The 23684-nt window shown below is 37.7% G+C and overlaps 3 protein-coding genes across 5 annotated transcripts; 2 read left to right on the top strand and 1 right to left on the bottom strand.

Moving 5' to 3' along the window:
- The first annotated feature begins 811 nt into the window (after positions 1 to 811).
- tdo2a (tryptophan 2,3-dioxygenase a) lies at positions 812 to 5522 on the top strand. Its single transcript, XM_040010364.1, has 12 exons — positions 812 to 944; positions 1089 to 1194; positions 1282 to 1372; positions 1794 to 1864; positions 2336 to 2463; positions 2559 to 2745; positions 3093 to 3200; positions 3319 to 3430; positions 3622 to 3679; positions 4206 to 4285; positions 4578 to 4668; positions 4969 to 5522. Exons 1-12 carry the CDS (start codon positions 910 to 912, stop codon positions 5120 to 5122), a joined length of 1221 nt encoding a protein of 406 aa, XP_039866298.1. The 5' UTR covers positions 812 to 909; the 3' UTR covers positions 5123 to 5522.
- A 154-nt stretch (positions 5523 to 5676) lies between these two features.
- On the bottom strand, positions 5677 to 15943 carry ctso (cathepsin O). Its single transcript, XM_040010365.1, has 8 exons — positions 15634 to 15943; positions 14780 to 14885; positions 14485 to 14609; positions 11774 to 11941; positions 10515 to 10636; positions 7565 to 7728; positions 6620 to 6712; positions 5677 to 6491 (listed from the first exon to the last, which is right to left on the bottom strand). The coding sequence occupies exons 1-8, from the start codon at positions 15925 to 15927 to the stop codon at positions 6457 to 6459; spliced, it is 1107 nt and encodes a 368-aa protein (XP_039866299.1). The 5' UTR covers positions 15928 to 15943; the 3' UTR covers positions 5677 to 6456.
- On the top strand, positions 15935 to 23565 carry asb5a (ankyrin repeat and SOCS box containing 5a). Of its 3 annotated transcripts, none has more exons than XM_040010366.1 (7): positions 15935 to 16748; positions 18123 to 18202; positions 20942 to 21049; positions 21292 to 21442; positions 21947 to 22081; positions 22677 to 22868; positions 23003 to 23563. In XM_040010366.1, the coding sequence occupies exons 1-7, from the start codon at positions 16544 to 16546 to the stop codon at positions 23128 to 23130; spliced, it is 999 nt and encodes a 332-aa protein (XP_039866300.1). In that variant the 5' UTR covers positions 15935 to 16543; the 3' UTR covers positions 23131 to 23563. The 3 variants fall into 3 exon arrangements, with proteins under 3 accessions (XP_039866300.1, XP_039866301.1, XP_039866302.1); XM_040010368.1 differs by lacking the exon at positions 15935 to 16748 and adding an exon at positions 16809 to 17731 and having other exon boundaries at positions 23003 to 23565; XM_040010367.1 differs by lacking the exon at positions 20942 to 21049 and having other exon boundaries at positions 23003 to 23565.
- Positions 23566 to 23684: the final 119 nt, after the last annotated feature.

The following is a 23684-nucleotide window of genomic DNA, read 5'->3' as shown; positions in this document are numbered from 1 at the left end:
AACAATCTTATGATGCAGAAAAAAAAATACAATGGAGACTATATATATATACACTTTACATTCTCTGTCTGTGATGCAGCAATGAGATTGTGAGAGTGTTTTAAGCAGTTGGGTAAAGCAACTTCTGAACTTCTGTTTTGCTGGGTTCAAATAATCCAATAAAAATGAACTGTATGAACCAGCGCTAAAAGCTGGGGGGGGGTGTAACTGTAACTTTAATATTTCTAAGATAGAGAAATTGTTTTAAGGACCTGGTTGAAATGAGATTTCCATTTTTAAATTAAAGCAAAATCACTCCTATATTTTTAATCAGTGGTTAAACCTGTTACAGCTAAAACCACCAAATACTAAAAGCAGTATTTCTCTTCCTTCTTTGGGCTGCATCTACAGAGTCCTCGTAACATTTCAGAAGCAAAAACAGATGAAGCCCATATTTGTCTTCGCAGCAAGGACAGGTGTTGTCTATCTTATCTTTATAAGTTCAGTTTTTTCATAGAGTATAAACAGAGTATCCCTGAGTGTAAACACTGAAGCCCAGTGACTAAGACAGCCACGTCTAAATCAAAACCCTCAAGCAATGCATTGCAAATTCAAAACCTTATAATGTGGAGGTCATTTGATATTCCTGATAGCTTCGTAAATGCAGAAAAATAATATGCCCTTATTTTATTATTTTTGGTCTGCGTGACCCTTCTTTTAGCAGGTCAAACAAAGTCCAGACGTCAGTCCTGAGTAAAGATAAACAGCAGCTCCAAGGGAAAAATAGAGGCGGGCCGGATGGTAATTGTATACTTGTGACTGATTGGACAAGATAAGTCTTTAAAAACTCGGATTGTGTTGAAAACTCTTTTAGTAAATATTAGTCGATGAACAAGGATACATCTTTGCTGCCACCAATTTGAATAAGTCATGAGTGGATGTCCGTACTTTGAGAAGAAGCATTTGTGCGTTCATATTTTTAATCACACTTACACTCTTGGATTTTTATCCCCTTTTTTCCACATACATTAAATAGAAACATGTTACCTACATTTCTAATCCTGTTGATGGGAAAACAGGTAACCAGAGGTGTTCTCTTTGTACTGCAGGTTATTCAAAAATAAACCTCCCAAAACTGAAGAAGATGAGGATGACTCCCAGGCAGGGGTCAACAAGGCCAGTAGAGGAGGAATTATCTATGGAGACTACCTGCAGGTACAAATCTATATTTGTACTGAAATTTGCATTTGTTGTTCAATCAAAGTTTTTATATCAATTGATTTCTCTCTTTCCAACCCTCAGCTCGACAAAATACTCACAGCTCAGGTTCTGCAAAGTGAACTAAAAGCCAATAAGATCCATGATGAGCACCTCTTCATTGTCACCCATCAAGGTAAGTTGAGCTTCATTTTGTTTGAAATTATTTTTTTCTCATTTTCTCAAGAAAGCAAAATTGAATCCAGTCATAAACTTTACTTAAATGTTGATTTGATTGTAAATCCTTCACCTTGTGTACAGACAGTTAGAGACAGGTGAAAAATGAAAAAGGAAAATCAATTTTAAATTAAAGGGAGACTCTTTCACCCCTATAGTGAAGGATATGGAGGTTTTTGGTTGCATCCACTTAGTGTGAGAAGCCGCTGCACACTAATAGGAATAGTTCAACCTTTTTTTCCTTCATTTCTCTCTTTCTCCACCAGTGAATAGAAAAATGTAAAAGCCTTGACTGCTTACTGACCTTTGTCCTTACCTCAAAATAAAATACTTATATATATTTATGACGCTTAAAGATCTTTTTTTTATTATCATTTTAGCCTATGAACTTTGGTTCAAACAGATTTTGTTTGAACTGGACTCTGTGCGAGAGATCTTCATCAGCGGTCATGTGAGTTATATTTCTGTGGTAACAGAAGGTTAAGCAATTATAAATTCATAATTAAAACAGAGAAAAATGAAATGTATCTTGCACTGCTGCTACTATTTTTAGATGCACACTGCAAATGTTAAAGATTGAGTGCTGATAAGAAAAATGAAGTCAATAAGATGAAGGATTTAAAATGCATTTTAAAGAAAACCATCAGTGGAGAACACCGTCACAATCACTCAGTGCCTCTGTTTAAAAAATTACATTCACTAGTCATACTAAAGTTTGTGATCAGGTATTTACAGACTAATAGCAGAACAGCAGTTGTAATTTAACATCTTGCTTAGGTAGAAATATACATTATATGTTATACTTGTAAAAAATATTGTTGGAAATACAAAAAGAACTAGTTATTTAATTAGACTGTTTCCTGACCTACAAGCTTAAACATGATCAGCAATAATTCCCCTAACATTTGCTCTTCCTCTGAAGGTCCGAGACGAACGTAACATGCTCAAAGTCAACACTCGCATCCACAGGGTTGTGATGATCTTCAGACTGTTGGTTGACCAGTTTGCGGTTTTGGAAACAATGACAGCCTTGGACTTTTTTGACTTTAGGTAAACTCCTCTCCAAAAAGCAATATAACATGCACTCCTCCACAACGTTGCACTCTGGCTTAACTGTGTACATGCATGCTTATTTGTGTATACAGGGAATACCTGTCTCCGGCCTCTGGCTTCCAAAGCCTCCAGTTTCGGCTCTTGGAGAACAAAATTGGAGTTCCAGACAACCTGAGGGTTCCATACAACAGACGCCATTACAGGGACAACTTTAAAGGCCATGACAGTGAGATGCTGCTCTCCACTGAGCAGGAACCAACACTTTTAAAGTTAGTTGAGGTATGTTTTACAGCCACATACATGTGGAAGGGCTACCATTTTTGATTTAGTTAGTAAGTAATTAAAACACAAAGAATGAACGTGAATTTGTTGTTCTTTGCCCTGTTGGAGGACTGGTGGGCAATTAATTTTGCCAAGGTGCCACATGACAAACTGGGACTTTTGTAAAGGGCCACACCAATAAACTGAACCCATTTCTGTTCAATATTAATTTTGTCTCTCTATAAGCTCCATGGTGTAGCCCTCTACGACAGTCCCAATTTCTCATGTGACCCTTTGGCGAAATTAATTGCTCACCCCTGTGCTAGAGCATACATGTGAGAAAAAACCCTGGGCTGTTCTTTCAGGAGTGGCTGGAGAGAACTCCTGGATTGGAGGTGGATGGCTTCAATTTCTGGCAAAGGCTGGAAATCAATATACTTGATGGGTTAAATCAGGAGAAGGAGAAAATTGAGGTAAGAGATGGCTCCAGCTTTCAGAACAAACTTTTTTCTTTTCTTTTTTTGCTGTCCCTGGAGTACACCGATGACTGACAGAGACGGCTGTTTTTTCCTCCCATATTTTCTTTTAAAGAAAATGCCTGATTCTGAAGAGAAAGAGGAACTGATGGCAGAGATGGTCAAACAGAGGGAGATTTTCACATCTCTGTTTGACGAAAAGCGCCACGATCACCTTGTCAGCAAGGGTAAGTGTTTAATCAGATGCCATAATCACCGAGGCTTTATCATGTTTATTTACAGCCTCTATTTGACACAAAGTGAAGCTTATCTTGTGCAAGGTGTGGACTTTAAAATTGAAACTCTAGTTTACAAAAGGATGTAAACACCAACATTTTTTGTTACCTTGAAAATAAAAATGTTCCCTTTCGTTAACAAGGTGAGAGGAGACTCTCTTACAAGGCTCTGCAAGGCGCTCTGATGATATACTTCTACAGGTATGTTTAGTTTGTTTTAGAAGGTTTCCTCACCTTTAATGGTCTAGTGGTGACACTGTATGTTATATTTGCTTCCTATTCATAGTTTTAAGTTGTTAACACCTGGAGGCTGCAAACAGCTTCAGTGGAAAGTCTTGCACAAGAACGCCTCAGTGCTAGTCCCTGAGGCAAGGGTACTCATTTGTTCTTCCCACATAAATTTTCCATATCACAAGCCCCTTTGTGAAACCTGCCTGAAAATGTAAGCTTTATTAAAAGGTGTGGTAACCGGCTTTTTTTTCTTTCAAATGGTTGCGGTAAGGACACATTGTCACTTGAGATTTACTGAGTCTATGCAAAAGTCAACAGAGGTAACTGAAGTTAGTGGAAGGTGATAACAGATGCAAAATTTAATACGGTAACTTACTGGTGGTAGTGAACAGGTGATAGTTGTGCTCATGTTATAGCTGATGTGTAGAGAAAATAGTTTTCTTTTTTACATTATAATCTGTGAAACATAAAATCTTCTTCTTTTTTTACCTTTAAGGGAGGAGCCAAGGTTCCAGGTTCCCTTCCAGCTGCTCACATCCCTCATGGATATCGACACCCTCATGACGAAATGGAGATGTAAGTACCGAGGCATCCCCATTGCTTGCTACGTGTAAACAGAGTAAGAAAGTTTGAGGGGAAAGGAAAGTATATTTGTTTTCTACAGTGTGTTGTTTTTATTTTTTGCCCAAGGGCAGAACTGGACTAACAAAGAAGCCTACAAAGTTACTAAACTTTAAAGTTAGATTTGAACCCAAGAGGCAGAAGAACCTTATAACATCCTCCATGCCCGCTGATCAATACAACCTATCGCCAATGGACAAAATAACAATGGCTATTCCTGGATGTTTTCTCCCCTACTTTTTTGTAGACAATCATGTGTGCATGGTTCACCGGATGATTGGCAGCAAAGCTGGCACAGGGGGGTCGTCTGGCTACCACTATCTTAGATCAACTGTCAGGTATTGTATGATGTAAAATAATGTTATGATTAGACATTTATTTTCACACAGCAAGTATCCGAAACACTTCAGAGTTAATTTAGATAAAGACAGCACAGTGCTACTCTGCTTATCTTAATTAACTTGTCATGTAGCAGCTCCTTCTGTAATGCACAGTGACAATATATTTAAAGTTCAAAGAAACAACACAAGAGTAAAATAAAATGTGAACCGCAGTTTATTTTTTGCTTCTCAGAAGACGAAATTCAGAACAGTTGCGCATACTAAATAAATCATTCTATATTTGATCTTTTTAATTAGTGACCGATACAAAGTTTTTGTGGACCTTTTCAACCTGGCAACATTCCTGGTGCCTCGCCACTGGGTACCCAAGCTGAATCCCAACATTCACACTTTTTTGTACACGGCTGAGTGCTGCGACAGCTCCTACTGCAGCAGTGACGACTCGGATTAGAGTGCATCTCACTCGTCTGTCCAGGCTTTTTCACTTAAACAGATCTCCCAGCAGCGGATTATTTAGTTCAATGAGAGGTGAAAATCAGGTCAAAGAAATACATTTTGTTGATGTTCATGAGAAACAATGCATGGCATCTTGTCAGTGTACCTTTAAAGAACTCATACACTGAAATATGAAGTGTATGTGTTTTCATGAATGGAGGCAATTCAACATATGGCCAGTTTTATCAAACACTATATATTATTAAAAAGGATTTCAAATCTAGGTGAGATGAAATTCGAGGTCATGTGGTATTTTAATTTGACATTATGTGAACTGGATGTTGGAGTGAAGAATAACGCAGACGGGTTGATTTGAAGGCGTGATGTCTTTACATCACACATCACACATAAATGCACAAAAACAGTAAACGTAACAAAGTAACTACGTTTGTACATATTAATGCTTAGCAAACAAGAGAAAATCAAGATAAATTATGCTGCAGGCTTACGATGCAATGTCTGACAGATAATAAATCAAATATTTAAACAGCCAAATTAAGACTATTTTACTTTAATCTTGACAGTGAGCCACAAAGTACTGCAGATGGCTCCTTGATAAGAGGTGCTCAGATGTTTCCTCAATAAATTTATGTAAATTGGCTGAGATTGACCTGAAAGCAAACAGATCAGTGAGAGCAGTGATCAAACTGTGAGTGCAAGGACAACGCTGGTGGCGATGATGAGTTTTTACAAAAATGGATCATCTTTCATCTCAGCACAGTGATGGTGTCATGGAGGGAGCCATTTCAGACTACTCAGATGTGTCTTGAGTGCATAAAGGTGTACAGCAAATGATGAACCAATGAACCAAACACATCAACGTCTAAAACAAAACCATTTGCACAGAATAAATATGAACCATAAAATTGTACATAATGTTGTTGTTGTTTTTGTAAAGTTTTAAATTAATTTTGTCATGTATTTATGCACTGATTAATGAAATATCTTTATAGCCAAATGTATGACTCATAACCTATGACATATATCTGTATGTATTTAATAAGATGTGTTTTATATGATGGAACAATTCATGTTATTGTATTTTTGCAGTGATGTGTTTTATTGTTCTATTAAAATTCAACACTTGCCAACAGTATGAAGTATTTTATTTGGTACTTTATTAATAAAGTATTTTATAAAAGTATTTTATTTTATTTTAAAGTGGTACTCGAAAGCAAACAGATGAATGATTTGAATTTTGGCACTGGTAATCTCACACACACACACACACACACACACACACACACACACACACACACACACACACACACACACACACACACACAGTTGTCAAAGAAAAACAGCTGCCACTGAATCTGCAATGCCTGCAAAAAGAAAAAGAAAATAGAGAAATACTGTTATTCCCCAAGGGGATTCTGGACACTTCAGTGCACCTATCTTAAGCTGAGCGATCATATAAACATAAAATGTCAAGATCAAAGGTCAAACTCACCACAAACGTTACCACCTATTTTTATATAAACATAGCCCTCATTTCCCCATCTTGTTCCCCAGGAGTTCTGCACAATCCAGTATGGAATGTCCCCTGAAAGACAACATGCATTTAAGACTGAATTATTTACTAGGTAAAGAAGACCTACTTAGTATGTGTGCTGCACCCACATTAGACTGTTACATAATCACTCCAATGCTTGCGTAATACCTAGAAAACAGAAGTGTTTGAAATAATTGATGTTAATAAATGTAAAGTATTTTTGTCTAAACTATGCCCATAAATAAAGTATGAGATAGCTGCTACCACACAGCTGTAACCAAACTAGTGTTTCGCCTCTAATATTCATAAGTGTCCACTTTCTGGATCCCAAAAGAAGTAGATAAACATCGAAATAAACAGAACATCTGGTACATCACGTCAACATGAGTACACAAATTGTTAATGATTACAATTTCAGCTAACCTTTGATCACTGTATGCTAAGAGAACAGGGCATTAGGGTACAAGGTGAAATAGCAAAATACTTAATGATACACTGTAAATAAGGCAATTTTAAAAAGAAAACTCAAACTCTGCTTTAATCTCGTAAATTACTTGCAACTAGACAAGCAGGAGTTGTAAAAGAGTTGAGATGAAATAAGGAACTTTGGTTCTTAGGACCTTGAGAAATGAAAACATTTTAATTTTATTTAGTCTTCAGATCTGACATGTAAAACTTTTTCCTCCTGCTGGCTCATATTTCACTTGAAATAAAAATTTTATTTTTGAGGATTCGAAATAAGCTAAAAACTCTGATCAAATGCAGGTTTAAACTACTTTCACAGTGGATTACAAATCTCTAAAAATCGAAAATTGTGTTAGCTCAAATAAATTATAAAGTCATATTTTTTAAACTATTCAAAATACTTTGTCTCACTTAAATGTGACATGTGGTAGTATTTACCGGTAGTGTCATAGCCGACAATCAGAATAGCATGGGTGGACCATTGGCTGGAGCAGTGGTATTGGATGATGCCTCCCAGGTAATCTTGCCAGCTTACAGCATCCACAATAGCAACCAAAGGGCCATATTGTACTAGCTGACCCATCATTGCCTTCTCTTGACCACTGGAAAAAAAACACAGCACAACGTGTTCTTATAATTACGTTACTACTCTAATGTAAAGTCAGGCAGTTAAATGTTGTAGAAGAATATTTAACTAATCAACTTCAATTATCAGCACATCAGTTTTGTTTGATTTTTACTAAATGTGGTGCATTTTCTCCCGTCAGTTTGTTGCTCAAAAACTGGCCTCTTCAGTTACACTCTCTGTCCTTCCACAAGATGATTCCCGCTGGGGTTATGTCACGCTGTACTCTGCCAGCCTTACTACATATGGTGCTTGAAGCCCCTGTTTGTGCCAAATCTATACCGAAGAAAGTCAGAATAAAGTCATTTGGGTTTATGGTGAGGTTGTGTTAAAACTTTATGGTGTTTTGCAGCAGTAAAAATCTGGTTTAACCATGAGATTAGCCATCTCTGTGACCTCCCCAAGTCTCCACCCTGCAGAAACATCCAATTCCAGCAGCTTGATAAACTCCGTGACCTAACGTTGAGACCCCTCAGAAGACACATACAGGTCTAAGGAAAATGTTTAGACTGGATCAGTGAATTGTGGATGAGAGAACATGAGGAATTTAAGTAACATTGTGTTGATATGCAATAAATCTCAATATCAGCACTTCACTTTCAAGTTCTGTTTAGGAAGGCAAAGTGGCTTTATTTACATGGCACACTTCAAACAGAGGGAAGTTAAACTGCTTTACAGGGACAAAGGGAAGCATCAAAACTGTCATTCAAAAATAGTGAGCCACAATAAACTATAAATATAAGAGCACGGAATGACAGGTAAGTATGCAAAAGGAAATAAAATGCATCCAAAGAAAATAAAATATGAACATAAAAGTCCGCTATGAATAAATCTACATTGCAGTTATGCCATTAGAAGCTGACCTGAAAACAACAACTATAAAACACAGAAACCAATCCATCACAGACAAGTGGAGAACAAGTGAGTTTTTGGGTTAAATCTGAAAGTGGCTAGATTGGCGTGCATGATATATCATCAGGAAGGAAGTTGTTTCCATCTGCATGCAGCACACTAGCAGAAGGCAGCCTAACCTAGTTTGATTCTAAGTGATTTATAAACCAGCAACAGAACTTGAAAGTGTCCGATTTAAGAATATCACCTTAAATTCTAACCTCTTGTTACAATTCTGGCAGCAGCGACTCTGAGAGGCCCGAGGCTGTCTGACAGGCTTTAGTGAAAACAAGAAATATTTATGATATAGAAATGAAGTATCACTGAGTTTCTGCAAACCTTTGTGAATTCCAAACCTTGGTAGTCAGTATACAGAGTGAGAATCTCCTGGCTATGGCATTCATCATGTATTTAACTTTTGTCAGGTAGCAGCTGGGGTGGCTGACTATTTTACTTTTGACTTGTTAACACAAATTTCAACTCCACTAAAAAAGATGAATGTGAAAAAGATGTTTGTTGTTGTTTGTTTTTTAAAGCACTTCATGGAGTGTGCATGTAGTTGAAATAATCAGTTGAGTTTATGAACTTCTCTGATAAATGCCTCCATATTAAAGTAGAATGAACAACATGTTGGTAAAATCCCATTACAAAAATGCTGATTGTTTTATTTGTTTCCAAAATGGATTTGGTCCATGTGTACATTTTTCATAGCTGGGTGTCCAACCCGATTACTGAGTTTAGAAAAGCAGTATATTTTTGAATCGCTCTTGAGTTAAAGAAGCAAAATCAACCACATTCAGAGTCTGAGGTCTAGTTGCTATTTCTCCCTGTAGTCTTTTACTTCCATTACTACTTTAAGTCCTTAAACTGCTGTGTGAAGATAAGAGGTTATCTAGGCCATCTCACAGAGATCCAGGGTCCTGCAGCAGCAGTACAAATCTATTCTCAAGTTTAACTCTCCTTTCTCCAGCTTCCCATGGCTGTATCCTACAAAGCACAGGTTGATGAGGCACTCTGCCTCCATGGTATTGAAGGCCAGTTGATGGTACTGCAAATCTCAGCTCACTTGTCCCCCCATTTCCCTGACAAGTGATTTGTAGTTCTTTTACTTTGCACCAAGAGAGTTGCTACTACTTGCAGAATTATTGCCAGGCAGACAGTACTCCTGTTTCTTACTAGTCGTGGTTGTGATAATTTGCTGTGTGTTAGCACAGTAAATTATCACTACCAAGACTCTTTTCCAATATATGGAGTCTATGATAAATGAGGTTTGTACCATTCAAGGTCATGGTTGCATACTGATACTGTAATAAAAATATTAGAAGAAACATGGCTGCCCTCCATGTTTTTAACAAATTCATTCATGTTTGGCAGAAAAACGTCAAGAAAACAACAGTTAATAAATTAAAATGTATACTATTGTTTAAAAGATTGCACATAAATAAATAATAATAAACAATAAACATCATCTTAGGTTACTTGGATGCTCAGTTAAATCTGCTCTAACAGTGGGTTCAGAGCCTAGCTATGAAAGTATTATACTGAGAAGGCAAAAATAACAATAACAGAAGGCATTACATATGCACGAAGCAAAGTCCCTGTTCTGTTCAATTTTAAGTAAAAACAATCAGATTCACCTTTGGGCCAAAAGAACTGACCCGGAGTTAAGAACCTCTGTGCTAGTGAGCTATTGATGTCTGTGTTGACAGAGTAAACACTGTGATTGCACAGAACCAATCCCACACCCATTTCTCCGTCCTTGGTACTTTATGAAACCCACATTAAAGTTGCATGTTATTCTCCTTAAATTTATGAAGTTAATATTTAACTTTTGTTCCTTGTAGAAAACTTGATAAAAAAATAAAGTCTCACCTGAAGTCATGTGTTGTAAAGTTCTTTACGGCAACACCGCCATGTGACTGGGAGAAAAAATGGCAGATATCTGTTTTGGCCTTATAGGGATACTCAGACTGACTCACCAACTTCATTCTGGTCTGCAAAGCAAATAATGAACATTAGTACACAGCATGTCTGTTTTATTTCATTTTTCTTAATGTGTATGTCTAAACAATGTTACACAGATTTTATAGATGCTAAAGTTTTAAATCGTGTGATTCTACAGTGATGTGCAAAGGTTTTAAGCCACCCACTCATTTCCTTAAATTTTGCTAGGAAAATTGGGAAGCAGGTGCAGCAATTTACTGAAACATGCAAAGATATATGGGAATATAGTATATATATGCTCTGTCAAGGTGACCTCTTGACAGAGGCTCTCTGGAGGCCAGTCCATTGACTGATAGTGTTTTGACAAAATCCCCAACACCAGTGGCTGAGATGCAGCCCCAAACCACGACAGAGCCTCCACCATGTTTTACTAATCACTGTGGTACCTCTCCTCACTTCCTCCAAACCAAATATGTCACATCTGAATTCATCACTCCACCTGTTGCCACAGATTTTCAGTTCAGTTCTTGTTTAAACTGACATACTTCAATCTTTTCTCACCATCTCACTCTCTTCCTTTCTTAAAAATGGCTTCTTGACAGCCACCTATCCACTGAGAACATTTCTCATGAGGCTTCAGTGAACAGCAGAAGGATCATCTGAAGGGCAGGTGCATCTCTCAGGTCCTCTGTCAGCTTTTTGCTCGATTTTTACCCATTTTTTAAGGACATGACTTTCAGATAATGTTCATTTGCTGTAGATAGATTTTTTAAGGACTGTCATTTCTTCTTTTGTACTCCACATGTCCAGTTTCCTCACTTTTTTGGTTTTTGGCTAAATTTTCTTTATAAATCACCTTGGTGCAAAAATATATTGTATGCCTGTAAAACGTATCATTGGCATTTTTCATATATTCAACTAAACAGGAAACAGGAACAAAGTATTGTTGAATTACTGTTCAAGACACAAAATATTAGAAAGTTTGGCACCTTGGAAGCAAAGAACAGAAAAATGAGAGGTGGCCTCGGACTTTTAGACAGTACCATATTTTCAATTTCTCCTGTTGCCTTAGTGATACAGAAATGTTAATTGCAACCTTGGTCATTTCAGGTATTATAAGCTAAGATTCTGGAAGCATCTTTTATAAGACCTAAAAATCTGTTAACGTTGTGTGACTATCAGCATACCTGTTTTAACCAGTTCAGAGCCCGAGTTGTGGAGCCTCCATTACAGCCTGCATTTTGATAGGAGCAGTCAACAACCTGCTGCACACTGAGCTGCTCCAGCTGTGAGCCTCCTATGGCATGGACAGACTGTATGGCACCAACCACACTAAAAGCCCAACAGCTCCCACACTGTGAAGGTAAAATTACAGAAATGAGACAAAAGAGAAAAGAAAAAATCTCGCAAGCATTATTTAGATCCAGCTCCTGACCTAGAATCTATTCACACTGTACCATCCTAAGGAGCTATTTCTTATTTATTTCTGGAAATGAACTACCTATGCATATCTGTCTATATAATCCTACTATAATAATCATCTAAAAAGCCCTCTGCCAGTGTTATAAGACTGACACGAGATTTTAGACGGTTTAATCAAGTATCTTCAGTTTCTAAATGCTCTACGCGGTACGTGATAATGTGACTGTGACCGATTGTTTTCTGCTGCCATCTACTGACAGAAAAACCACAGGTATGCACACGCTTCAGAAAAATGTTAATATCTGCTTCAGTTAAAGGTCTTAATTTAAGGTTTTATGTCTATGGTTTATTTATTGTATTCAGACTGCAAAATAATTTCTCATATTTTATATCTGATATAGATTAAAAAACGCTTTCCTGAAACAAGTATTGCTTTTTTGCTGGTACATACACTAGTTCATCATGTGAGGGATTCTTGTGTGCGTCTGTGTGTTTTGTTTTGTTTTTTTGCTTAATATTTGCACGAGCAAATATTATTCTCCAAACGGCATCCTAATATTGCATGCTCAGTTCACTTACTTGGCATAAATGTATTCCCATAGATGTAATGAAAAACTGAGCTCTCTGTTAAAATCCAATTTTTGCTGCTCAATATGGTTTCACGGCTTAAAATCAATGCTGAAAGCAAAATCAGTCAATATTGCCTGGTCTCAACATAAGCATGTGCTGAGTATACACAATATTAGGGCTATCTGCTTTTAAACTGATCAAATGTTCTCAAGACACAAACATGGAATCAAGAAAGGTAAAAAAAAAATGGATCAAGAAGCATTAACAAGATGTGAGTGGTTTGATATATCGGGTCTGTGTGCATCCTACAGCAGTTTATATTCTGTCTCACCATCTATGTATTATAAAAACTCTGCAGGTCCACAGGCAGAGCTAGAGAAAAAAACATCTGTCCGGTAAAACCGCAGCAGAGGAGAGTGGTAGGTGAGAGTGGTCATTTAGTGCATCTCCCTGGAGTGCGAAACTTTACCTGAATGGAGCAAAGTAAAATATATGATCATGATGGCGTTCAGCTGAACCGGTTATGTCTCTCCCTTAGGACAACAGTTTTACAGCAATATCATCATCCCCTATGGCAAATTGACTGACTAAAGAGATAAAGGACAAAAAGAGCAAAAAGTGTATCTTCAGCAGGGACAAGCAACAACTCAGTCTCACTAACCCTCTCCCTTCTGTACCCCCAGGTCCATTCTGCTCCCTGAGCAACAGCTCCAGAGGTTTAGTTTGTCATTGCTCCTTTGCTCTTCCACTACCATTACCGAGGTCGCCTTTGAGTCAAATATGCCTTTTCCTCTCTGGTACTTCATATTAAATGCTTCATATTTGAAGAGCGTTCCCAATGTACTCATCTGGAAAAAAAAGTCTCTTTCCACTCACCTTAATTCTCACTTTGAGACATGTGACAACAAGAATGTTAGACTTTTTTTAAATGAAAAAAAAAATGTCTGCATAAATTCTTAAATATTCTATATTTCAAAGCTACCACATTTCAGCTTGGATGATTAGGCATTCGAGATTACTAAAAAGAGTTTCAAGTTTTGATTGTCCAGGACACGGGAAAGAGTTTGGTGCTGAGAGAAGGCAAAAGAGTTTCTGGGTCTTGTTTATATACGCTTTCTCTATAGATGAAAAATAATTTTTAACTTGAATCTGTTGATGAAGGGATACACTGGGTTCAGTGACGACGATTTTCAGTCCTCTCTGAGCCCATGCAATGATCTTCAGTACAAAATCTCAGTTGTCCCTCACATAGATGTATATGATGAAATCCCTACATTCTTTTTCTGTTAAGAAATGTTATTCTTACACTTACAATACCAGCCACACATTCTCATGTCAACATTTGATGCGTTTTGTCTTCTCTGTGTTATTTTCAATTAGATGCTTTTAGATTAAATTCAATTCGATTTTATTTATATAGCATCAAATCACAACAACAGTTGCCTCAATGCGCTTATGATCAACTAAAACCACTTAAAATTGCTTTTATTTTACAATTTTCACAGCTTTTTTCACTTTGGTGGGGAAAAAAATAATAAATTACATGAATTTAAATAAAAAAAATATGTTTAAAAAGTGTTAAATGTATATTCACCCTTAAAACTGAAGCACTGAAATCTCTTGCACAGGGCATCATAAATTTTCACCTACTTAAAAGTGAAAAGCAAAGAATCACCTGACAAGTGTCTACATCATAATTTTGACTGTGTTACTGGTGAAGACTTGCATTCATTATCAAAGCCTGTGTAGTATTTGGTATTCTGTACCTGTTTGTTGATTGATTGCTTTATTCATAAATAATGAAAAGGCATGACTTTATATGTCCAATTGTGTCTCTGCATCTAAAGCATCTCCAGCTAACCTCCCACATGTACAGTATAACTACAGTATCATGTGTAAAACTTACTGCTTGTTGGTCCTGGACTGGTGCCACGGCTGCCTTGTCCCTCCAGTCAAATTTGTCTGGGAGCTCCTTTACACTCAGTCCAGAGAAGAGAGGAGCTCTCTCATAGACTGCTCCCAGGTACAGATCTGTGGATAAAAGATACAGTTCAAAGTCATTCTTTTTTTATACAAACACAAGTGTAAACTATGATTCTGCAGACTCAGCCTAGTTTAACAAAAGGCAGGACAGAAATATAAATTAATAAAATGTCCAAAGGATTCACTAAACATACCTCTATGTCAAAATATCAACCTACCTCTGAATTCCTCCTGTGAAAGGTCAGAGAATTGGTTGATGCCATACTTGGCAGACTGTGTTTCTGTGGAAAATGAGTTCAGATAGGTGTGCCGTTTTGTAGCTCTCTGCAATTACACAAATGAAACGGTACAATGATATTAAATGGGAGGGGGGAAAGGACAGAAAAACATAACAGTAAACTCTGGTCTTTAAAATAAGTTGTTCATGTAGATGTTCAATACTTTTGATAGAAAGGGTGATGAAAATAATCTACATCTATGTATTTGAAACCTCTCAAAACTTTTCTTATCCAACTCTGACTAAGAAAACACATAATTGTTAATATAAAAGCCAAAAAAAACCTCTAAGCATGTTATGCTGACAGATGTTAAAACATATTAAGCAGCTTATAAAAGATATGTTGCTAATCATATCAATATACACAGTATAAAACTGTGGCGACCAGTTGGGAAATAAGGAAGCAGGTAAGAGTGAAAGACTAAATTAAATGTTCTTGATCGCACAACTGCTTTTATTTCATACGACTTCAGCTATTAAGCTGCAACTTTATGTTCACCTCCCTCATGTTACTCGGAACACCAGTGTTAACTATTGTTCCAGTGTTGTAGTACAATTTTCACTTTATCTCAGTTTATGCCAGTATTTGTATGCTTTTTATATTTATATCTATATTTAATGTAACATTCAACAAAATTTTCCAAAATTATTTTCCGTATTTCCTTCTTCTACGTGAGTGGGCGTGGTCTAACAAGAAGTACTCCCCCAGTTTGTTTTCAGTTTTCCGTCTGAGCACTTCACACTTGCTAAGTGTGACACTTAAGAATTCTTCTACGCCTCCCTCACTTTACATACCTGAAAATTGACATGACGGCGACTAAATTCCTCGCTGCTTACATTATACGTGCGGTGAAACTGCTTTCTGTATGCCCCGAAATCAGCGGCAGAGCCGTTTAACTGAGTCCCAATTTCACTTGAGTTCACATTTTGGCAAAACACAGGAGGGACAATTAATCCGAGAGCGACCACAGCGGGTATGAACACCTGACAAGCCCTCATTTGACGAACAAATGTCAGCTGAGAAACATCCACACGGGGAAGCACAAGCGTTTTGATGTTCGCGGAAAAGGGTGAAGATTTGTCGCGCATGCGTTGTAATCAAGAGGCGTTCCCTTGGAAACGAAAGAAAGTTTACTACGACGAGCGCTGGTTGATAAAAAAATTTGCATGCAAAAAATGTAAACTATTTAAAACGCACATAAAGTATTTTAGGTGTGTGTGTGTGTGTGCTGAAATGAAGTTTAATTATTCACATCAGTTTTATCTAGATTCAAATGATCGTTTATTCAACTGACTGCAAGACAATTAAACACATGTTCAGCCAAACTAAACCAGAATTTAAGCCCCTATATTTAGTTCAACTCGTGCAAAAAGACATTTTAATGAAAAATATGAATTAAATACTGCCACGACTTACATTTTTGGGGAAAATTACATCACCTCTGCAATTAAAACAAGTTTGTAAGTTTGAAATTTATATAACTTGAGCCCACCCACATCCAAACATAGTGTACACTTACATTTCAGTTGTTGCAATCAGGCACAGTAGCAGCTGCAGAGAATTTTTTCCAGCCCGTGCTTTGTCAGGACCAGCCAACTAGTCAGTGCACTGGGAGGAAAAAGCAGGCTACTCTTATGCTTTTTGTAGTGGCATCTGATCCTGCGTTCATCATAACCAAAGCTCTTCTGTATCGTGCCAGAGGAAATGTCAGACCATACAGAGGAATTCACCAACAAGCCCTTCGCAGCCCAGTTGTCAAATGTTTACCTCAGCATCTTGGCACTGTTCTGCTTTAAGCTTTTTGTTAAGATCTCTCTTAACTTGCTGACATACTTCTACATTGTCCGTGGGAATCGCAAAGAGGCTGCCAGGATATCAGCAGAGTTCTATGATTATGGTCAACAACACAGTGAGTACTCTGAGACAGGTCGTTTTAAAAAGCACTAACACTTGATTTTTTATTAATTTGGTTACTTTGTTTAATAAAATATATCTGTACGATGATGGCAAACACAGCTTAAATGTAACCACAATATAAATAAATTATGGTTACAAACACCCTGCAATGCATTTAACCCCAACTGTAAAAGGTCAGAGGTCAAATGTAAATGTTTTCTTTAGAGTCCTACAGAAGCCTTCCATGCACACAGACACACACACACAATTTCAGTGTTTACAAATGAGCTATAAATACTGCATTGCTAATCCAATGAGTATAAAAGCCATTAATTGTGTTCACATTAATACATACTAGAAATATCATTGATAGCCCACTTTTCTTTCATTAGCTTAAAAGCTACTTAGAAATCCTGAACTGTACATTCAATATTAAATGAAGACACTGTTGGCCCGGCAGCTCTTTCTCTCTAATGTATTAATAGAACGCAGTCATGATATCCCCTCCCCCAGCCGCATCCTGCCCTAGTTTCCATTCCCAGCTATGCAGTGCACACTTTCACACAGCCACCAAAACAACACTCCACATTCTCAGGAACAGGCGGTTCGAAGGCACATTCTGAGGGAAGACAGACACGACAACAACATAATCTGTAGCTATCATCCAAAGGGCTGTTTAATCTAAAGTGTACCCACTCCATGGAATACTAATTGACCAAGCTCAGGGTATTTGTCACGGTCCCGTAGAGATGGTCTTTCTTGTTCTGAGAAATCTGTTTGATGTCTCTAGCTGGTCCTGTCTGTATTTCAGATTTTAATGTCAGTCAGGGAAAATAAGGTGCATGAATAAAAAAGCATGATTTAATATTGTATATTATTGTGTATTATTGTGGATTATTGTATAATTTATAAAGAATATGGATGAAAGGATGGATGAAGATGATGACGATGAGAACGTGTGGAATGCATCAGCTGTTATTCTGGACATTGACTCAGGTGTGCCTGAAGACATTTCTTCTTTTTTCTGGAGTTCCTTCTTTTTTATTAAAAGGGCACAGCCAGTTTGGCAGGTTTACTTTCATTTGTCATGTGAATGGAGTGTGATAGTGCAGAGTTTAATGCATCAGGAATTTTCAAGCGCTGTTAAGTCACATAACCATATGCTGCTGGGTGCATTAACTCTTGGAAGATGAAAGGTAAAACGTGACTTGAGAGATTAAAACACCTACTTGCTATGTTTAGATGTGTGGCAGGAGAATGCATATTTGAAGCTTACTCTGTACTGTTGATTTTATTTTTATTTCTCTGGATGAGAGAATTAAGTAAATAATAATACATTTAAGTGTTCAATACTGAATTGAATACTGAATTCATATTCCTGTCACAGGATCTTGGGCAGACCGCTCACCCCTCCACGATGCTGCCAGTCAGGGCCGCCTCCTGGCCTTGAGGACCCTCATTTTACAGGTGAAGAAAAACACAATTCCCTTGGAGGCAGGCGGGTAATGTGTAACCTCTCATCTGCAAACATGAATCCTGTTGTAACCATCTCTTCCACAAGCCAGTGTGGTTCAGTAACTTTGTAGATTTATCCACACCTTGATAAAGAGATCAAGGTGTGGATAAAACTCTGGAGACTGCTATAAAGTTATCTGTAAGACTTGTATAAAATTATTACCTGGGTCAAGATTACAATATAGCATATGCTTGGTATGCTTGTAGCAGCAATATTTTTTAATGAGAATAACACAGTATACACCTACCAGATAAATTATTGATAACTATTTCCATATTTCACTACGTAGTTCTAGCTTTCCATGCGGCATAAAAATGCTAATAATGTTAGTGATCCAACAGGGAAGATACTGTTTCACACTATCTGTCAATTATAAGAGTTGATGTATCAGTGCATATTAAAATATATATATATATATATAAGTATAAAGCTGTTCCTTACAAGGCAGCACAGTGGTGCAATAGTAGGCATTGTTTCCTCAAAGCAAGAAGGTCCAAATCCCCTGACCAGCTGGGACTTTTCTGAGTGGAATTTGTATGTTATCTCTTTTGCCTGTGGTTCTCTATGGGCACTCTGGCTTCCTCCCATAGTCCAAAGACATGCGTGATAGGTTAAGTGGTAATTCTAAATTGGCTATAGGTGTGGATGTGAGCATGAGTGTTTGTCTGGCTCACTAGGTGAGCCCTGATACAGACGGGTCACCTGTCCAGTTTTACCCTTCAAGCTTAAGACCAGTGGGATTATCTCCAGCCCCATCACGACCCTGAACTAAATAAGCCGATAAAAATGGATGCATGGTTCTGAACAGCTCCACAAATCTTGTAAATACCACCTAAAATGAATTAAAAAAACACGACATAACACACACTCTGTCATTATTTTCATGATAAAAAAATTGAGCCAAAGTGCAGAAACAATTATGTACACCCTAAATGCATTAGGGTAAAAGCATCTGAGTAACTGATCATCAGCAAGTGTAACCACTGATATAAGAGCAGAGATTTTGGCACTTTGCTGGTCTGGAGCGTGCAGGTGTGTGTCAATGTTTAGCACATTGCCAACAAATAAGGAAAAACTAGGCGATTATCTTAAAGAAGCAATTGTTGCTGCTGATCTGTTTGGGAAGACCAAATCATTCTACAGTGAGAAAGATTATTCACAAGTGGAGAACATTCAAGACAGTTGCCAAATTCATCTCTGCAATGCCCAGAGACACTGCCAAAAACCCAAAAGCTACATCTCATTATAGTACAATTAGGAAAAGACTGAACTAATATGGTTTGTTTGGAAGGGTTGCCAGTAGAAAGCCTGTTCTCACTAAAACGAACATGGCAGCACCTGGAACCAATGTCCTAAGTGGAGATGTTTGGCCATTATTCACAGTGCCACATCTGGCAAAACAGAAACACAACATATCAGCACAATCACTTCATAGTGACAGTAATTGTTCATAGTAACTGTCAAGCTCAGTGGTGGAGGGGTGATGATTTGAGCTTCTTCTGCAATCACACATCCTGGGCCCCTAGCAGTCACTGAGCTAACCATGAACACCGTTCAACACCCCTCTACAGTTAAAGATGAGGCTATCTGTTAGAGCTTAGCTGAAATTTGGTCACAGACTAGAACATCACCACAAGAGCAAACCTACAACAGAATGGCTGAAAAAGAAAAGACCCAAGGTGTTGCAGTGGGACAGTCAAAGTCCAGATCAACCTCTTAGCTAAAATGCTGTGGTGAGACCTTGAGGAAGCTGTGGATAAATCCCCACAAACCCTGTTTTAAAGAACAATGTCAGAGTAAAGTTTGTTCTACAAGCTATTGAATCATGGAGTGTACTTAATTTTTCACATAGTGCTTCTAGGATTTTGGCCTAGTTTTTGGAAAATAAACAATGGCATGGTATGATATATCATGTATTGTACAGTAGTTCAAAGGCCTTATTTACCCAAAGATTTTCTTTTTAATTCATGGCCCAAACCCCTGGAATTGTAAGAGATTGTACTTTCTATTTACTGCCCTATCTGACACTTTAAACATGTACATACTTAACAACAGTTCATAAGTTTCAATATACAGCCTAGCTAAATGTCAACAACACAAAATGTAAATACTCAAACTTGTACTATGGGTTACAATAACCACATGGTTTTAAAATGAATGTGATTTTTGTAGTTTTTATGGCATATACATGCCCCTTATGTATAGTGTGTGAGGGGAGTTTGACCATGGAACTATTATTTGAGCATATGCTAAGGAAAGAATAATCACAAACAAAAACAAGTACAATACTAATACAAATGCATTAAAAGTGAAATCTCCACTTGCATTTCCAGCTGCTCACAGAGTGTGCTACAAAAAAGCCTGTGACTTCAGCTACAGAGGAAACAATGCTTTGCTCTAGTCAGACAAATTCATAACAAAGTAGGACAATTATTACAGGACTTCAGATGGTAATTTATTAGCTCTTTACTGGCTTTCAGTTGGATTTAATTGGTTTAATTAGCAGGCTTGTTAATCTCTGCTGTTGAAATCATCACAGTTTGAAAATCGCTAAGAACCCTGACTGAAGAGAATGTCTGTGTTTTGTAAGAGGAGATAAACTTTATTAATGTTCTTGTTCATTTATGAGTTAATGTCCCATAAATATCCATGCCCACTAAATATTTGTGGCTATTTGATTCTGTTTCCAGGGTCACAATGTAAATGTTCTGACTATAGACCATGTAACACCCCTGCATGAGGCCTGTCTTGGAGACCATGTTGCCTGTGCCAGAGCACTCATTGATGCAGGAGCAAATGTAAGTCCTATAGTGGCCTGGTGACTCTTTAATGTTGCCATGTTGCACAGGTCAAATTAAATTTCCATGGCTGGGAAAATCTGGGTAAGGGTAACAAATGAGCAATGTCCTGTTTCAGTCACTGCAGAGCAATTAAGTTGTTGTTGTTCCCTTTCAACTGTACCCCCAGGCTGTTACTATTAGTCAACTTGCATGATTAAATAAGGCCTAAAAATAAGAATAAAAGCAAAATGTGTTCACAGGTCAATGCTTCTACAATTGATGGAGTCACCGCTCTGTTCAATGCCTGTACAGTGGGCAGTGTGGCATGCACGGAAATCCTTCTGGAAAATGGAGCAAAACCCCAGAGTCTTGTATATCAACCTTCTCCGATACACGAAGCAACCAGCAAAGGTATGTCATGGCCAACGATTTTACAAAAATTCATAAACTGATTATTTTCAGTATTTTTTGTGATTCAAGTTAGTGTTACATGATTATGCATGTCATACTGTGTGGGTGTATGTGAAACACAATGGAAAGATATCCCCTTGCAAAAAGAGACTATTCTACATGGACCATTTACTTCAAAGTGAGCCGGTGTTAGAGGACCAGTCCTAAGAGACTTAAGCTTGTGAGAGCCGGCTTTTGCTGATGAGAGTCATTATTTTTGACTAACGGTATAATCAGAGCACTATAATCAGAAAATAACCCAACATTATCGCAGTTCCCCTCACTGCAGATTACGCTTGACTTTCGACCTGATTTTGTGTCCTTTACTGTGCTATAAGCACGTTCTTACTTGCACTATGATAAACAGCTTTAGCTATAAATCCAACAGGGCCTGAGCAGACAGCTTGGAGAATTATTTTGCATTGTCACTTACTGATTACTGACTTCACGCTTCATTACTTCCAGGTCATTACGGTTGTGTAGAGGCTCTGGTGACTTGGGGGGCAGATGTGGACATGGACATTCCTCACCTGGGCACAGCACTATATACAGCCTGCGTCTGCCAAGAGCTCGAATGTGCCAGGAAACTCCTGAGGGAAGGTCAGTTCACAGAACTGTGTCGATGTTTACAGAAAAGTCCTATGTGAACATATGGACTTAAGCGCAAAGATTAGAAACACAAAAACAAACTGATATATAATAAATATATGCATGCTCAGAGGATTTTAGAGGCCTCTGGGGGGGGGGGGGGGATAAAAACATTTAAACAACAATATGATAAATTCTGTGCTAGCAATATGACAAACAATGAGACTGCAAATTGTCAAGTGCAAAAGGTGTAACAAAGAGCTAATGAGAGCTCTATCACATAAGAAACAGACAAACTAATTGTTTTATTAGCAGCAGCCTTAGTAAACAAGAACTTAATACAAGCAAAGCACACATTGCAATTTCAATAAGAAGTGGGACCACATTTATACCCAACAAGTGACTGATTACATATACAAGTGATTAGTGTGCCCATTTGTGTCTCACTGCAGTCTTTGAAATAAGGTACTAATTTAGGCAAGTAAAGAAAAGGTAAATTAAAAATATAATCACAAATTAACCAAAGCTACTTGTACTTAACAATACAGGTATCCAATATTGGAGTTTTCTGATTGGACTATGGATAATTATAGTCTCCTCCATGTAGGTGCAAATGTACAGAAAGGTAAATCCCTGGATTCACCTTTACATGCAGCTGCAGAAAAAGACTGCACAGCTGTAGTGAAGTTGCTGCTGGACTTTGGCGCAGACATTAATGCCAGAAACACAGAGTTTCAGAGGCCAGTGGATGTGGCTCCACCCAGCAGTCTTACAGAAGGCTTTCTACTGCTTTATGAAGGTATGAGTTTACTTTTTGCTTGGTTTCGTTCGCAATCATTGATCCCTTCCTGACCTTGCTTTGATCTGTTTCTGTCTTTTTTTTAACCACCAATTAACAGTGATAAATAATGTTTTCCTGTCTCCTTTTCATAGCTACACCACGGTTGCTTAGCCAGTTGTGTCGTCAGTGCATCAGAAACTGCGTTGGACGCGACAGACTCCACCTTCTTTCCCATCTTCCTCTGCCTAACAGGATCAAGAGCTACCTGCAGTACCAATGACAACAGACTATCAAACTGTCTGCCTAAATGGGACTTGCAGGAAGAAGCCTTGGACACCAAAAAATTATATCAACTCCACACTCCTCTTAACTTTAATTTTAGCTTCCAGTCAATCCAGTAAAAGCAATTAATTTGAATTAGCTACACGGCCGAGTAGCTGACTGTAGCAGCTGTGTTGAGCTGGCCTGATTCCCATGTGAGGATGTGTGGACCTGGATAAATGTAAAGCAGGATGCCACTAAAACAAACTTCCAGGATTAGTTTTCCCTAGGTTAATTTTGTTTGAATAACATTAATAATAAATATTTTGTTTTCTGTTCTGCAGTGTTTAGAAAATGCCTTACTAGTTGCCAGTGAGTGTTGCACTTTATATTTAAACCCCCCCATAAAAGATTAGAATATCGTGTAAATGCACACTATATGCTGTATGTTAATGAATGTTCATTGTTTCGCATTAAACATTAGATTATTAAAAATCTGTTTTGAAACCTGTTGCATTCAAATATGTCTTTCCCAGCAGCCACATGGTGGATTTGTTACTGATGTTTGTCTCA

The sequence above is a fragment of the Simochromis diagramma genome, unplaced genomic scaffold, assembly GCF_900408965.1.
Source record: "Simochromis diagramma unplaced genomic scaffold, fSimDia1.1 OVJJ01000585.1, whole genome shotgun sequence".
Taxonomy (NCBI): domain Eukaryota; kingdom Metazoa; phylum Chordata; class Actinopteri; order Cichliformes; family Cichlidae; genus Simochromis; species Simochromis diagramma.
Note: the sequence above shows the minus strand (reverse complement) of the source record. Positions and strands in the feature narration are given on the sequence as shown.